Source organism: Camarhynchus parvulus, chromosome Z, assembly GCF_901933205.1.
Source record: "Camarhynchus parvulus chromosome Z, STF_HiC, whole genome shotgun sequence".
In the NCBI taxonomy this organism is placed as follows: domain Eukaryota; kingdom Metazoa; phylum Chordata; class Aves; order Passeriformes; family Thraupidae; genus Camarhynchus; species Camarhynchus parvulus.
In genome coordinates this window covers 19,214,023-19,229,940 of record NC_044601.1, presented here as the reverse complement: position 1 = coordinate 19,229,940, position 15,918 = coordinate 19,214,023, and the positions used below count along the sequence as shown (strand labels likewise).

Here is a 15,918-nt window from a genome sequence, read left to right as displayed (position 1 = left end):
TCTTAGTAGATTCCTTTGTTGTTCAACAAGTTTACTGTGAATCTTAACATCGGGTGACTATAGAGAAACCCCAGAAATTCTTGAGGCTGCATGTGTTTCAATGTCCACACTCCTGCCCCCCAGTATTTTTCATCTTGAACTGCTGGTATTTACACATCACTTTGTTAGACATGTTTTATTTGCAATACTGTGTAATACGTTTACTTCTTTTGCAAACATGATACTTTTGGCTATTGTGTTAATACGTCATTGTTTGGCTTTTTCTCAATCATAGGAACTCCTTTGGTAACACCATATTTTGCTTCTGGATTTTTTTAACTTCTCGGTAAATGACTGTGTTCATAACTGAAGTATTTAATGATGAAATTCACTTGGTTACTTCTTATCATTGAAGGATTTTTAGGACTCTGGTTGGTTTCTTGTTGCTGCAGTAGCAAAGAACTTTTTATGTAGTGTAGTATGGTTTCATAAAGTGAAAGGGGAACTATGGGAGCAGAAATGCATGGCTTTAGATGAGAAATCTGAAAAGCATTACAAACTTAATAAACTCCTGAAAAATACTGGTATCACTCTTCTTGCTTTGGGAAATACTTTGGAAGTAGTAGAAGTTTTTAAAACATGCAAATTATGGCTTGAGAGAGCAACATTGGATACAGTTTTGAGGGTTATTGTGTGTTAAATCAGATTTACACTCATTTTGTTTCAACATATCTTGAACTTACTCTATGTGTCTGGTGAAAGCTGAAAATAGTCTGAGAATTCTTCTACTTAAAGGCTGTCTGCTACAAAGCACATTTAGAAATACATTGCAAGGTAGTGAGGTTTTTTTTAAGCACTAATTACTTGATCATGTAGAGCAAGACAACTTCTTTATCTGATTGGTTTTGTTAAAAGGTTTTTTATGACATATACAGCTGCCATTTCAACCCATTTCAGCTGTCACAGGTGATACTTGTTGTTGGCAACATTTACTTTTTTGATTTCCAAATATCTCAATCTTAGAGCTGCTTGTTCCCAGCTGAGTAAAAAGCTTGGAGCAACTTTATTGAGTAACTTAGTTTGAAGTCACTTAAGAACCAATACAGTTAAGTATATATGTAATTTACTACTAGTGCTGAAGGAACTCTGAGTATGTAGTGGACTTTTCCATTTTTCCTCTTACATTAGTGGCATGAAAAGCCATAATGTCTTTGCAATGAAAAACAGATGAAGGAGTCATAATGAAAATCAACACTAGAGCTTGCATCATCATAGTAAGATAAAAATACATTTATTAGCCGGTAGAACTAATGGATTCTTTTAGTATCCTTCTCCCTTTTTTATTTCAGTATGTATTTCAGATACATACTTATTTCCAGATTGGAAGGGATTTGAGTCACAAGGTTCAGTCTGCTAAGAGCAACTGCATCAAACCATGGGATTTATTTGGATTTTTTTATTTTTTCCTGTTCTTCTCCTATTTGAGACACTGCCAGGACTTTTTTCTAACAGTTATAGATACAGTGGCAGATAATCCTTTTCCTTTTTAAATGTAAGCGTTTGTTTACTCTGGCACTTGTACTTTTGTGCTTTCAGAGCAGTCATTTTCCTATGCTTAACCCTTGTTTTGTTATTGTAAATGAGACACTCTTAACTTCCTCTCCGTTTTGCACCTGTTGTAGTTCAAGTTTAGCCTTCCTGAGTGGGGTTACTTGAATTAAGTTTATGTTGCAGTCTAAGCAGTTACCCTTGGCAGGTGTGGTTGTTGTAATCTCTGCTGCAGTATCCTAAAATTGTATTTGCATTCCTCATGGTAGCATTCCAGTTTTGACCTACTGTTGTCTTAGGAGCAGCAAGACATCTATGCCAGATGTTTTGTATATCAGTGGTAAGCATGTGCTCTAGTGCAGAAGGACTGTGTGGGTTTCTCTCAAGTGCAATGAATGGCTCTGTTTATACAGCAGCTTTCAGGAGTGCTTGTGTTGCTAAAAATAAGTGTATTGTACAAGTGCTCTTTTGACTCAAACTTTTAAATGGTTTTGAATTAATATTTCCCGTGTGGACAAAATTATACAAGCATTTTCTTGTTATGGTGCTTAGGGCAGCTTCAGGACTTGTGTAAAAAAATAGCTTAAACAGTTTTTCTATGTGAGGTCCGAGGGTCGTACAACTATATGCATTTTAAAGTATAATGTTTATACGTAAATGCATATTTAATTTGGTAGAACAGCTGCAGTTCCAGAATCTTCCTCTTCATCTGTCTTAATTCATTATTGCCTCTTCTGGTTGGTCACATACTCCAGTTTGAGAGGTCAGAATAGACTTTTTTAAGAACTATAATGAAACTCTTGAGAGCTGGGCTTTTACCAGTTCAGTGCTGTGTAGTGGTGTTAGTATGTTTCTGCTCATCTTCTAGTATACAAACTGATTTCTTGTGATCAGGTGGTTCTTTAGCAATAGCTGTTTGGTGTGTAAAAGCTCTACCTTTCCTGCTCACCTCTTCTTATTGTTAGATTTACTACTTTTATTACATGACCCTGTACTTGACTTAAACCTCCTATTGACTATTCAGCTTTCCCTTCTCCTTCATTTTTTCCCTTTCCCTTTGACATATTTCTCCGTTGCTCAAACTTACCTCCTCTGCGGATGCTTAACCACTACCAAAAAACTAGCTAAAGGAATTTCTGCTTGAGCGTGTCATGACCCATCAGTAGGGGCCATGATGTTCTTTATAAATTCTCATCAGGATTCAACAAAGACGCTGGACATGCTTTAGGGAGCTCTTGTGCTTTTTTGTGTGACCACCTTGTGTCTGGCAACCAGCTCACTATTTATACTTAAAAGGTGTTGGCTAACAAGCCCTTACATTTGAAGGCTTCAACAAATGCTGGGTAGCAGGCCTGTGATTTTTACAGTACACTTTAATAGACTCTCAGCTCCCTCAAAACACTACTTAAAGGTGCTGACTCACAAACCGCAGCGTTTCCACAGCTCCCCACTCCCACAATAAGCTTCAGTACGGAGTATGGAATAGAAATTCCATACGGGAGTATGGAATAGAAAATGATAGCTGTGCTTTGCCCAGACAGAGTGAGGCAGAAGAGAAATAAAAGCAGAAAAGGAAGAGAGCAAAAGAATATTATCAGTCCTTAGATCCTGCCTTGGTCTCACTTTTGTGGCTGGTCCAGAGCTGGGAGTTTTGACACGGTGGAAGAGAAAGAAGAAAAAGAGAGCAGGGCAGCCAAGTCTGCTTCCTTTCATCGTTAACCTAGTGCAGCCTCTTATGTGAATGTGATTTTTGTGCTTTTTTGTTCTGGGATGCGTAGCCAGTCCTTGGAGCTCTCTTCCAGGGAATGAGTGCAGGGTAGAGAAGTGAGCACAAATCTCCATCCAGGTGGAGCAGGGAGTTGGCTCAGCACTGTGCTGCCTCACCTCAGTGAGACCTTGTCTTCCAATCACAGCTTTCCTGCCAGAACATTCAGAATGTTTGAGATAAAACATGCTTATGCAAGGTCCTCCACACCTCCCAGTGGCTCAGACATTCCTTACTGTTGGTTGGACATACGGCTCATCTTTGACTATGGTGATCTCTATACATTGGATGCAGAGCTAGGAGAGGAAGGAAGCAGAAGACAGTATGCAGCTAATCAAAGTGGCAAAAAAGTTGCAAAATGTTGTGCTCATCATTAAAACCAGAAATCCCACCAATATTATAGTTCCCATTTGTGTCAAACACTTTCCCCACCCCATGATTTAAAACCAAAAAAATCTGGTGTCCAGGGCTTGATTCATTGAACAAGTTCTTTGGTTGCAGTGTTTGGAATTGTTCAGCACTGATCAGCAGCTTCCCTCATCTTTGCTCAGGCCTCTTCAGTTAAAGTTGTAGCATTGTGGATGATGACAGAGCACTCCTCTTTGATGAGGCTGAGCATCCCATGTAATGTTTGTTCAATAATGGGTACGCTGATGGTGCGTCCATCTCCAAGGGGTTGCCAAATCGAACATTGATAGGACACAGGGAAGAAATTCAGACACCGCATTTCCATCCAACATAGTATTCTAGTGTTAGGAATAAGATTTTTCATCTGAAGTCCTCAGAGCCAACCCCAAAGGGGCTCTCTATTTATTTCGTCATTCTTCAATTATAATTGTCAGTAAGATTTAGGATAATTATTTGTGGCTCTGTGGCAAGCTAATTCCTGCCATCAGGTACTAACCTGAAAAATGTAGAGGATGTTGGTCCTATTACAATTTTAACAAGTACAACTATGTCTATTCAAAGTTCTAATACCAAGTATGAACCATATTTCAGGCGAGTTCTTCAGGTCAAGTGTTACAAGTACTATACATCACAGCAGACAAACTTACAGGCAACAGAAAGAATCCTAATTTCTTCCTGAATGAAGTAGGGCATGGCGAGGCAAACCCTTGGCTGTGAGGCCTCCATATTCTTACAAATTCTTGTATTAGCTTCCAAGTTGAGTTGGAGTCTTATTACAGTAGTTCTTGTTTAACAGGATGACAATAAAAGGACACATTGCTGAAACATTTTGGGTGCAGTGCTAGGTACAGATTGTAAAACAACAGCAATATGCAGTCAAAATGCTTGATGTTAACATCACTCATTGCTTTGTCATAGTTCTTGTAGGAAAGGAAAATGGAAAAATGCCTTGTTCTAAACCAGTGGTTGAAAAGAGGGTACTGTCAACTGGTGTGAGCACAATATTCTTTATCATGGGCATTGCGAGTTACCTATAAGTAACTGCTGAAGGCTTCTGAAGTCACTACTCCAATAGTGAAAAAAATCTGCTAAAGCTAATTGTGCTAGGCTTAAGTTTAATTGCTTAATTTAATTTGATCTCTGTCCTTCCTTTTGCGAAAGATACAATTGATTCTGCTTCCCGTGGCCCATTCCTGTACCACTGGAGCAGTAAAGTGGTTGCCATTGTCTCAGTGGGTGGAATTGGGCTTGTGTAAATACCTGAACCACTGCTTTAAGACTCTGTGCTTTTGCCTGTGCCTAAACTAAAATCTTCCACTTGGATTACTCTGAACCTCCATATTTGAGGTGGGAGTATATACAGCTTCTTCCTTCTCCTCATTTAAGTTACCCTGCTTTGATATTTTGGTTCTGGTATATGGCGCTATTTTGTAGCAGTTTGCTGACCCTGTCCGTCATCTCTGGTTTCAGTTTTAATTAGTGGTGCAGAATCCAGATTCTACATCCTGCAATTCCTCATGAAAGATTCTCTCATATGCATGAAGCTGCAGCTATGCTGGAAGCCTGCTAATATAACCATGTTTGACAGCGAACAGCCCTTCTGCCTTCAGCCTCTTTTCCTGATTGCTCTCAGCAGCAAGCAGCTCCCTCTCCTGAGGCCTGCTCTCCCTCTCCAGGAAACTTAAACCCCTTGACCAACAGGCAGCCCATTGCATGAGGGACCAGGACTCTTAAGGACTTTTTATCTGTATGCAAACCTCAGATTCTCAGTATCCCTTAGCCTCCTCTTCTGCAGCTTTTTTTCTGCTCTACAGCAACTGCTGCCTACACTTGCGTCTTTCCTATAGCCACTTCTCTGGCTTCAGCCTCTTCCACAGCTGCCTTTGTCTCCGTGCCCAACACTCCTGTGGTTCTCTCCTTCCCCTCATCCTCATCCCTCACTACTTTTGATTCCTTCACTTGGGTGCATCTCTGTTTATAAAAATCTAGCAGTCGAATCTTGCCTCTTCATTTCACATACTAGTTCCTTATCTGAGCACTTGTGTAAGTCCTTGTACTCCCTAGGCCAACTTCTCATCCCTACTGTGGTACCCAGCACATCTCTCAGTATTTTCTCCTGCTTTTTAGCCTTGCAGAACTCAAGGTGTAGTAAATCTTTCTATATTCAGCAAAGATTCCAATTTTGTTCTTTCATTTTTCTCTCTATCCAGACATCTCTGGAAGTGGTCAGCCAATCTCGTGGATGTTTTTTTAAAAGCTCAACTAAGACTTTCAAATGCTTTTGCAAATGTTTTGCAGCCAAACTTTGCTATCCAAATATTTTAGTAAAAAAAAAGTCTGTCTCATCTTGCTCTCTGTATGAACATTTTTGTAAAGAAGTCAACGAAATTTTATAGAAATGTCTCTCTATTTTTGCTATCTAGACATTTTGTAAGGAGTCATTAACCTTTTTATGTCTTAGTGTTTCCATCAGCATGACACACAGTACTCCACATATGAAGATGGGTGTAGGTCATACTTTCCCATAATAGGAAAGGGGTTCATGCTTGGAATTTCCTGAGCTGTCATGTCCTGCTCCTCCCTGTTTCTGATCCATCCTGTACCCCAGTCGGAGATGGAGATATCTGAGCCCATCCCAGCTAAAAATAGCTCAAGAGCGGTTCAGTCCCTCTCTGCCTCACAAGAGTCATGGCTGTGATGCCAATTTATTGTTACAAGCCATTGGTAGGAGTGTTATGTTTGTTGTAAATTCTTGCAAGTCTAAACGAAGCCACCAGACCACATGCTGGGGAGCTCTTCTGCTTTATTGTACAGTTGTTATAACTCTGGAACCCCCACTATTAGACTCCAAAGATGTTGGCTAACAACCCATTCATTTTGTACAGTAGGGGGAAAAATTTGACAGCTGTGCTTTGCCCAGGTAAAGCAAGGGATGAGAGAAATTAAGGTGGAAAAGAGAGAGGAAGAATGAAGAAGTTCACCATCTTTAGATTCGTGCAGTCAGTCCTGCTGCATGGATGGTCCAGAGCTGGGTTAGCAAAATAAAGAAAGGGAAAGATATGGAAAAAGTCATGACAGGGGCCCAATGTGCTTCCTTTCATATTTAACCTGGTGCAGGCTCTTAGGTAAACAAGACTTTTCATGCTGTTTTGTTTGCACATCCAAAGGCAACCTTTGAGCCTTTCTCTGGGAAGTCAGTTGGGAGGGACTGAGCATGGAGATGGGAGTAGCAGGCTCAGAGCACTGCTACTCCATCTCCATGGGACCCTTTGTTTCACTCACACTTTTCTTGTCATAACAATCAGAATATTTGAGACAAAACATGCTTATGCTTAGTCCTCCATGGAACTGCTTCTGGAAATACATCAATTTTTCTTTGGGTGAAAGATAGGAAGTTACAGAGTAGTCATCACTGCCTTTTAAACTGTAATCTTTAATTCACTGACTCACTAGTCCTCTCTAAAGATTTGAATTGATAAAATTCAAATCTATTATGAGGGTTGTGCGTAGAAAGAAAGTTGCACTTTATTTCAAGGTTGTAATGTTTTTTCTCTCTATTTTTTGTTTTTAAGGAATAGAGGTGGTCTAGAGACACGCCTTTTTAGAATCCCTCTAAGATATGTTGTAAATACAAATCTAGTGCAAGTCTATTTAGTAGACTGATCTTTTCCTGTAACCAGAGCCTATCTCCTAAGGAATTTTTTTTCCTGAAAACGGCCTTTGTTTGCCATTGCTTACAAATGTGTAAAGCAGACACAGAATGTAAACTGAGATGAGTTTTCTCACTGAATTACTAAAACCATGAAAAGTAGGTAATAGCTGAATGTTTATATTCGTCTTTGGCTCTTTCAAGACTTTTTGAACATTTTTAACCTTATAGTTCAAGTAAACTGCTTTTTCAAAGCCCCTTTAACAGAAAGTAACTTGAAAATTGAATAGTATTTTATTCCATGTATTTGGGACAAAAATAATTGTAGAAAGAATTCATAAGGAATTTGAAACAAATTTCACATTTTGGTAGCCCAGTTAGTTTTGCTTTGTGATTAATTTATTGAAAAATAAACACTTGCTTATTTTAGGAAATTCTTGCTCACTTTTCACATCTTTGCAAAAAATACAGTGTTCAGTTTTGCTGGTTGCTCTGGAGTGTCAAAAAGATACAGTAAATTCTATTTGTTTTTTGCAGAAACTGTTACATTAGTCCTTCTTTACTTTTAGGCATCTACTTTTGGCATCCTGGCAAGATCAAATGCATAAATATACACTGTCAGGGAGTTCAGCAGCAATAGGAAACAACGAAGTCTTGGAGGGAGATGAGTTGAGGAAGAAGACTGAATTTCTCATTCTTGCACATTGCGTCATAGATTTTATGCCCTGATTGTGATACTGAGAGACAACACAGGTTTATAAACTTGTAGCTTTAAAAGGATGATGGGAGGAAAAAGATGAGCACTTCGCCCAAACTTTTCCTGAAAATTGGTGTTCAGTAGTATCAGTTAGTGCTAATAACCATATTGAGAGTTACTTACTATGTGCTGCAGTTCCAATAGTTATGGAATTAGTTTCCAAATTATCACTGATGTGTTCGAAGATCACAGAATCAATTAGGCTGGAATAGACCTCAGAGAGCATTGAGTACAACTTCTGACTGAAGACCACCATGTCAGAAAGTCACTCAGTGCCATGGCCAGTCTTTTCTTAAACATTAAACACCTCCAGGGATGGTGACTCCACCACCTCCCTGGCCAGTCCATCCAAGCACCCTTTCTGTGAAGAAATTCCTCCTAATGTTCAACCTAAACATCCCGTGTTGGAGCTTAATATTAAGATCATGTTACCTATCATAAGAAACAAGGCATATCTTCTAAAAGATGCTCTAGGAAATTAGTTCAAGAATCTTGTGCTAAAGAACTTTTCTTTGCAAAGGGAGATAATCAGAAAGTTTGAGTTTCCATTTAGGCTGCATGTGTATTCTTCTGCTTAATCTCATGTCACTTCATTTAGTTCTACGAGACCCTGACACACATGTTGAACACTATAATGAGATTTTATTAATGTGCACAAACCACAGGCTTATTCTGGGGTTTTTTTTTTGCTTGTTTTGGATTCATTGTTTGGAATGGAGATACTTGATTTCTGCTAAGCTGTTACTATTTGGTGGAAGGATTTGGTATTTTTTATTAAGATCCTGGGAGAAGCTTCTTGTAAAGATACATCTCTCAAGTAATAGGTATTTGGAGTTTTTTTTCAATCTGTTAAGCTGCATATTATTGCCACTTTCTGAGAAATGTAGGACATACTATCCACATGTTTTGGAGCAACATACTATTTTTTAGGTATTCCGTCATGTGTCTGTTGCTTGATTTGCATGTTGGACTCTGACCCTGCGGAGCAATACAAGATGTAAATATCCATATATGCACTACTCTAACCTGAAGGAGGTTTAGTTTTCTCTGTTTCTTAATTGCCAGTCATTTCAGAAGAAACATTCTAACTTTCTGTGTGGCTTGGAAGTAGTAGGGCTTAGTTTGGCTGGTAGTAGGTTAGTGTATTAGTTTTTAGGCTTTGTTTTAAATGCTGTTTTTGTTTTTAAATCAGGAGCCAATGAAGTCGAGAGCACCACAGCTACATTTGGAATACAGATTCTACAAGCAGCTAGGATCTGGAGGTAAAAAGCAGTATAATGCATTTTACTGTGATGAATCCAGGATCAATTTTTGACTGAAGTTTTCTGGTTTAGAGGTATAAATCTATTTAATAAAGTTCCTTACTAATTAAAGCAGAAAAAAGCCCAAGGAGTTAGTGAATTAAATAATAGTGAATAATAATGATTATAAATTCCATTATTCTAACTTTTTTCCTACTCAATAAAGTGTATCTATGAAGTCCTGACTTTTTAATAAATCCTACCTATCACAACATGCCTGCATACAAGTATACCTTAAACTAAGACTATTCCCAGTACAACTCTTTGAAAAAATACTGTAGATCTCTAAACTGCTAATCTACTAATTTTGTATTTTGAATTAAAGTTGATGTGATAGCTTAAATAGCTTCAAATTCAGATTTACTTTACTTCACTTCTACTGATACAGTATATATTGCTGCTTACTAGTTTTAAACTTCTTAAATACCTCTAGGAGAAGTTTAAATGCAGTTTAATATTTAAATTTCCCATTTCACTCCCGTTGGTGCTTTTATACCCAGAAGTACTCTTATGGTGGTGGCCTGAATGATCCAATTGTCACCTTTTGTTTTTATAGGTGAGCGATACCTAAAACTTCTTGCACATTTTTGTGCCTTTCACAAAACTGCATATAATCAGTTAGGAAGATGTGAAGTTTCTTACCCTAGTAAAGTGAGTACAGATTCTCTAGATCAGCTATAATTTAGGAGAAAGAAATCTTGTGATATCTTTTCCTTGAAATTATTCCTAGAGTAGGTCATGTAGTTAACTATTTTTCCCATTTTTCTACTAATGTAGAATTTCATTTTATGAGTGGACTACTAACAGTGGTTTTCTACATATTTGTTCAGGAGCTTTTACATGTTTCTACATGTATGTTCAGGGGCTTTCTAGAAAAGGCAGCCTGGAATTTGTGACAGTGATTTGATTGTGCTTAAGCTAGAATAAAATTCTACTTAGTATGAAAAGTCTCTGAAAAGAAATATGCAATGAACATGCCCATACCACTTTGATTTTGTTACCTTGAATATGTGTATGTTATGATGAATTTTAATACTTTTTAATTCCTATTTTCACCTTTTTCTTTAAAATTTGGGATCATATGGCAGCTCATTGCTGCTCTGGCTGGATAGTTTTTCTCAGGTAGCTTTCAAAATTTCATGCTACTCTTTTAAAGACTACATCTGGTGAAACAAAGTTTCTAATATGTTCAGTAAATATAGACCTTTTTTTTGCTGATGTACTATGAATGCTTTGCACCCAGGAATTTTTAGAGATTACTTTTGGCAAAACACAATTTCTCTTGATAATTTCTCTTCCTAGATGGAAAATAACGTCGTAGATAGGTAATCAAAATCTTGAGTCTCTATGATTGCTGTTTGGAGAAAGTCATCACAGTATGGGTGTTTTTTTGTAAGTAGTTATAAATTGTCAGCATACTGTACAAAAATATTGTGAAATAGCTGATGAGTAGAAAGCTGAGATCTTAAGTTTTTAACTAATGGGGCATGACAACCCACAAGTTAGGTACATTACCTATCTGTGAATACCGAGGTGTAACGATCTAAAATTGCAAAGGAGCTGTATAGTGGAGGTAAGAATAAAGCTGTAATTCCTAGTTCAGACTGCAGAAGTTAGGCAGTGCTTCTCAGAGATAGGAAACCTTACAGGAGTATTTATTGGGAAAATGTCTTTAATGAGTGTAACTATGTTTGCCTTTTTATTTAGTGAATAAGACTGGGAACTGTGTTTAGTGTAAGAACATAGTGAAGTCACAGTTATCCTGCTTTACTTCAGATATCATTCAATTTTCTTAACCCTATTTGCTGGTTGCAACAAATTTTATCTCTTTTTCTGATGCCTTGTTGAAGTACTGAAAGGGAGAGTCACCTCTCTGATTCTTTGCATGAAGATGAAGTTACCTTTAGGGTGAAAATGCGAAGATAGAGCTGGTGACTTACTAAGCACCATCAATATTTATGCAAAACTTTGTTACAGACCTCCATTGTTTTTGCAATAACCTGCTTTTATTCAAAAGTGAAAGCCTCTCCCAGCAGAGAACCTTGAAAGCTCCTTTGTGAGCTTTCCTTAGGCACTCCACTTGAGGCCTATTTTAGGGGGTTTTGTGGCAAAGGCTCATTATGAGGAAAGTAATTTTCTTTTTCCTATCTACATAGAAGTTAAACAAAGATTGCTGATTCCTTATCTTCTGGCAGCAGTCACTTTTTCTATATTTTTCGAGTTGGGCCCTCAAGCAGAGGAAGTTATATGGCCTGTGATTTTCAGAAAAACTTTCTAGTATTATGTAGTTTCTGTTCTCATGTTATCTGTGATAACTGGTTTTAGTTTGCTGATTTTTTTTGTGACATGCATATTTACTGTGAAACATAGATTTAAGTAATTTTATCTCATGAACAGTTGAAAACATAGTTTTGGAAAGCTGATCCACCAAGTGATAAATTCAGAAAGCAAGTATGTAAACCTATGTAAAACAGGAGATAGTGAGTGGAAAAAATCTTTCACCAGGTCTATCCATGTAGACAGTATTGCATTATGGGCAGTGGTCGTTCTTTGATCAGAGAGAGAATGGATTGAAAGAAGTGGTCTTCAGTATGCAAGTTACAGAAGAGTCTGTCATAGGAGATGCAAAAATTGCTGCCATTGCTGGAAGAAATATGTAATATAGCAATTGTGAAGAGAGAAGGTTTCTCTGATACACAGTTATGCACCATACTAGAAGTTACAAACGTCTCAAGCTTTCCATCGTCTAAGCTTCTAAAAATCCACATTTGTAGGCTTTCTTACAATGAAGTCATCTTTTCCTTTGCTGTTTTTGTTTATTTGCACAAACTTGTAGTAATTTGGCCGATAGCTTTATAACTGTGTGGACTGTGTAGTTTGCATTTAATTGTACTGAATTGTGCTTCCCCTTGTTCTCCTCATGTTTACATGTATACTTACATATTAATAGCAAGTGGCTACTAAACTATGATTTCAGAAGCAATCAGTGAAAAGGGAGTTGTACTCCCAGTCTTGTAAGCAGAGCCAATATTTTCTATAAAAACCCCATGGTTTTCACGAGTAAGAACTACAGATTCCACAGTTTATGCTACAAATTGACTTAGTGTGAAATAACCAATTGGCATAGTGTGAAATAACCTGAAGCTTAAAGGAGAAAATTCTTTTAGGGCCTGTGAAATCCTCCTTGACTTGGAGGTGGCAGGAGGAGGAGGGAGAGGCATTAACATGTGAATCAATACTTCTAGAAGAAAATGAGGTTATTTTCTGGCAATATCATCCTGAAAGCAAGTAAAGAAAATGTTATTGTGGTTACAGATTATTTTACCTTCAAACCCTTTTTAATGGAGCATGCTTGTACTTCCTCCAATCTTGTAGGCATCCTCGATAAAAAGAGGATTTTGAAATTGTATGTTTTCTTGGTATTTCCTTAACTGCAGCCAGTATTTGTCTACGAAGTCTATTTATTTATTTTTATAATATCCCTTTTTCTTGCTTTTCTAATAACCTTGTAGCTTGGGATTTTTTTGAATATATATTTGTATTAATCTCTGTGCTAAGTCATGTTGTTTTGTCTTGAATGCCATGAAAATGGAAGACATTCTTAACTTAAAAAAGGATCAGAGGGTTCTTTTGTAGTTCTGCTTACTGAGAGAACAAGGAGAAAATAGGCATGAAATATGATAGATGTGCAGTTTTTATACACAAGACTTTCGAACTGAGAGTATTAATTCGTTGTATTTAATAAAAAGTGGTTTTGTCTTGCATGAATAAGAATTAACATTTCAAAACTGTATTCCTTTGGAGAGGATCTGCTCAAAAAGAAGGCCTAACTATAACTTTGCTCTTAAATATGCTATTTGAAATGCCTGTGAAGGTGCAGTAACATGTAGGTGTTTGTCAGGAAAAAAAAAGTGAAGAATCTTTCTTAAAGGGGAAATACTTTAAGTGCTTTTGGGCTTTTAAAAATGTTTTTAGTTTTTTAGGGAAATGGACCTCAAACTTATTAAAAACAACTTTTAAAATTACTTCAAAGATGTGGCTTATTTTAGTCTCATCGTTATTTAGCTTTCATTTAGGTTTTATGTACTAATAGAGATTTTAATGAAAATTGCTTTCTTTTTTCTATGATAATTTCGTAGTTTAGTAACTATGAGGGTGTTTTCCTCAGAGAGTTTGAGATCATTAGTCAGTATGCAGAATTTTCTAGTCAATTGAATGAGGAACATACAGAATTTAGAATCTCTTTGCTTCTAATAAATTTTGTTTAATGTGTATTTTCTTAATATGCAGATATGAGATATAAGAATACCATACTATCATAATCCAAATAAAATGATTGCTGAATTCTTACCTGAAATTGCGCTAAGGCTTTTGGAATTTATAGAAAACAGTTTTGTATTTTTTACTGATTTTTGAATTCATCTTCTATGCTATCAGGCTTTCTTTGCATGATTAGAAGATAAGGCGTAGGTGTATTTTGTGCGCCATGCTGCAGTTTAACTGACAGATAGGTATGGTTCAGCTTCCTTTTGCAGAAAGGAGTCTCTAAATGAAAGAAGTTATGTGTTACATGTTGAAGAGCATAAAAACGGTTCAGCTTTCATTGTCTGATTTTTCTAACCTCTTTTAATAAATGGGTCATTATCATAATGACTGGGAGGTTTTGCAAGTGACTGAGAACTCGTTTGTACTTACTTACCTGACAAGTGGAGCAAAAGAATGGCAAGCAGCTTCTGCTGCTTAAAGTGAATTAGTAGAACTCCTGTTTGTAATGCTGCTGTTAAAACAGACTTAGAACAGTTCTTGTTTATAGCAGCGAGGAGTATCTAGTATTAGATTTTATTTTTTTTCATTTGAGGTAATTTTTGAGGTCACAGACTCAAAACAGGTCACAGATCTGTTCAGCAGTGGATTAACCTACTGGTAAAACTGCTGTATTAATATTTCAGACAAGGCAGATGCTCAGTATTGTAAATTAGGTTTTATTTTTCTTAACTTTTGGACATCTGTCCTTTCAGCTGAAATCTAGTTAACACTTCTACTTGAAAAACTGGAAACCATTCACTTTTCTTACAGGATCACTACTGTTGACTAGTCAATGCATAGGATATATTTGTCTACAGTGGGAAAAGGTGTTGTATTTAAGAAGGTCATTGCCTTTGTGAAATGAGTGCTAAGTATTGCTATCTGTACCTGAACCATTGTGATTTGGTACCAACATTCACATGACGTAGTCTGTATTGGTATCTAAAAATACGGTTTTCAGTTTTGAGATCATGTGGACCTGCCTTTGACACAGTGGAATCACAGTACTTGGACAGCTGTAATTAGACAGTTACTGTTGGATTAGTGATCCAGGAGGATTTCAGTGTGGCATAGTGTGGTTTTGGGAGATACAGAAATATTCCCATACAGTAAGTGGAGTCTGCTCACCATTTTGTAGTCAAGCTCAGGAGAATATTTATTGTAGCATTTAGAGCATGTCTGGATTTGCCACATTTTGGTTTGGGAATGTAGTAGAGTGAGTTTGAAATACTTTGAATTTCTGATTTTGAGAGGGGGCAGAGTACCCTAAGGCAAGAGCACATCTTTGTTATGAGGTGCCTTATACACAGTTTAATATGGACTAGTAGGTTAGACATTACTGTTTATGGTTTTCTTTTTTGTGTTGGAAATGTGTTTGATGGGCTGAAGGCCAAGAATGAGGTTCAGTTCTCAGTGTCTTTAGTGTTTTTTCCTCTAGGTAAAGACAAAAATATTTAAGGTGAGAAAATGTGTTTCTTCATTTAATTACAGTTCAGGCCAGCTTTAGCTGGTGTGTGAGATCTGAGTGTTCATTGACAACTATTAATTATTTTCATATAGCTATATTCAGGGTATGGAATCTCTGAAGCATATTTTTCTCCTGAAAGACAAGCTATCTTTTGTGTTTGAGATAGTTACAGGCAACTTTCACTGTCACTGTGAAGGCAGTAGGATCTCAGGTTGCTAGTGATACCATGTCTACTTCATCCCCTTGGCCATAGCCACCTTGCCTTGCACTTCAGCCTGTGGGAGAAAAAAGAACCCAGCATGATTTCATTGTGGTGCATCAGCGTCTGTGTTTTGCTATAACTCTTCCCAAGACAAAAATTTCAGTATAATAATTTCTTAATTTCTTTCTCAGTTGGTAGACTGTAATGTACTTTACTAGATTGATATTCTATCATACCATGAGGAAGTACCCCAATAGCAAATCTCCTTGAGTCTAGTGCTGGAAACAAAGCGCTACATCTAGATTATTGTCAGGTGATTATTTTTGTTAATAGATCTTCTAGAAACAATTTAAAATTACTTATCTCATTCTGTGTTTTTCAAAATATTTTGGGATTGATGTCTTGCTGCTATTATAGGATAAACATTATGAAAGTAATGAAGGTTTGAAGTGAGTTTATGGGAAAACACGAATGTGATGTGCAGCTATATTTAATTGGATGTTCCTACTACTTAGTTAAAGCAGTAATGATTTACT

General features: G+C 37.1%; 1 protein-coding gene across 7 annotated transcripts in view; it reads left to right on the top strand.

The window, feature by feature from the left end:
* CSNK1G3 (casein kinase 1 gamma 3) overlaps nucleotides 1–15,918 on the top strand; it is a 71,646-nt gene that overhangs the window by 20,898 nt on the left and 34,830 nt on the right. For all 7 annotated transcript variants that reach the window (XR_004061524.1, XM_030969426.1, XM_030969425.1 and 4 more), the window contains exon 5: nucleotides 9,299–9,368. Coding sequence is in view for 6 of the 7 variants with exons in the window: in XM_030969426.1 (XP_030825286.1) it covers nucleotides 9,299–9,368 (70 nt within the window). In the remaining variant the exon portion in view is untranslated. The remainder of the gene's footprint in view (nucleotides 1–9,298; nucleotides 9,369–15,918) is intronic.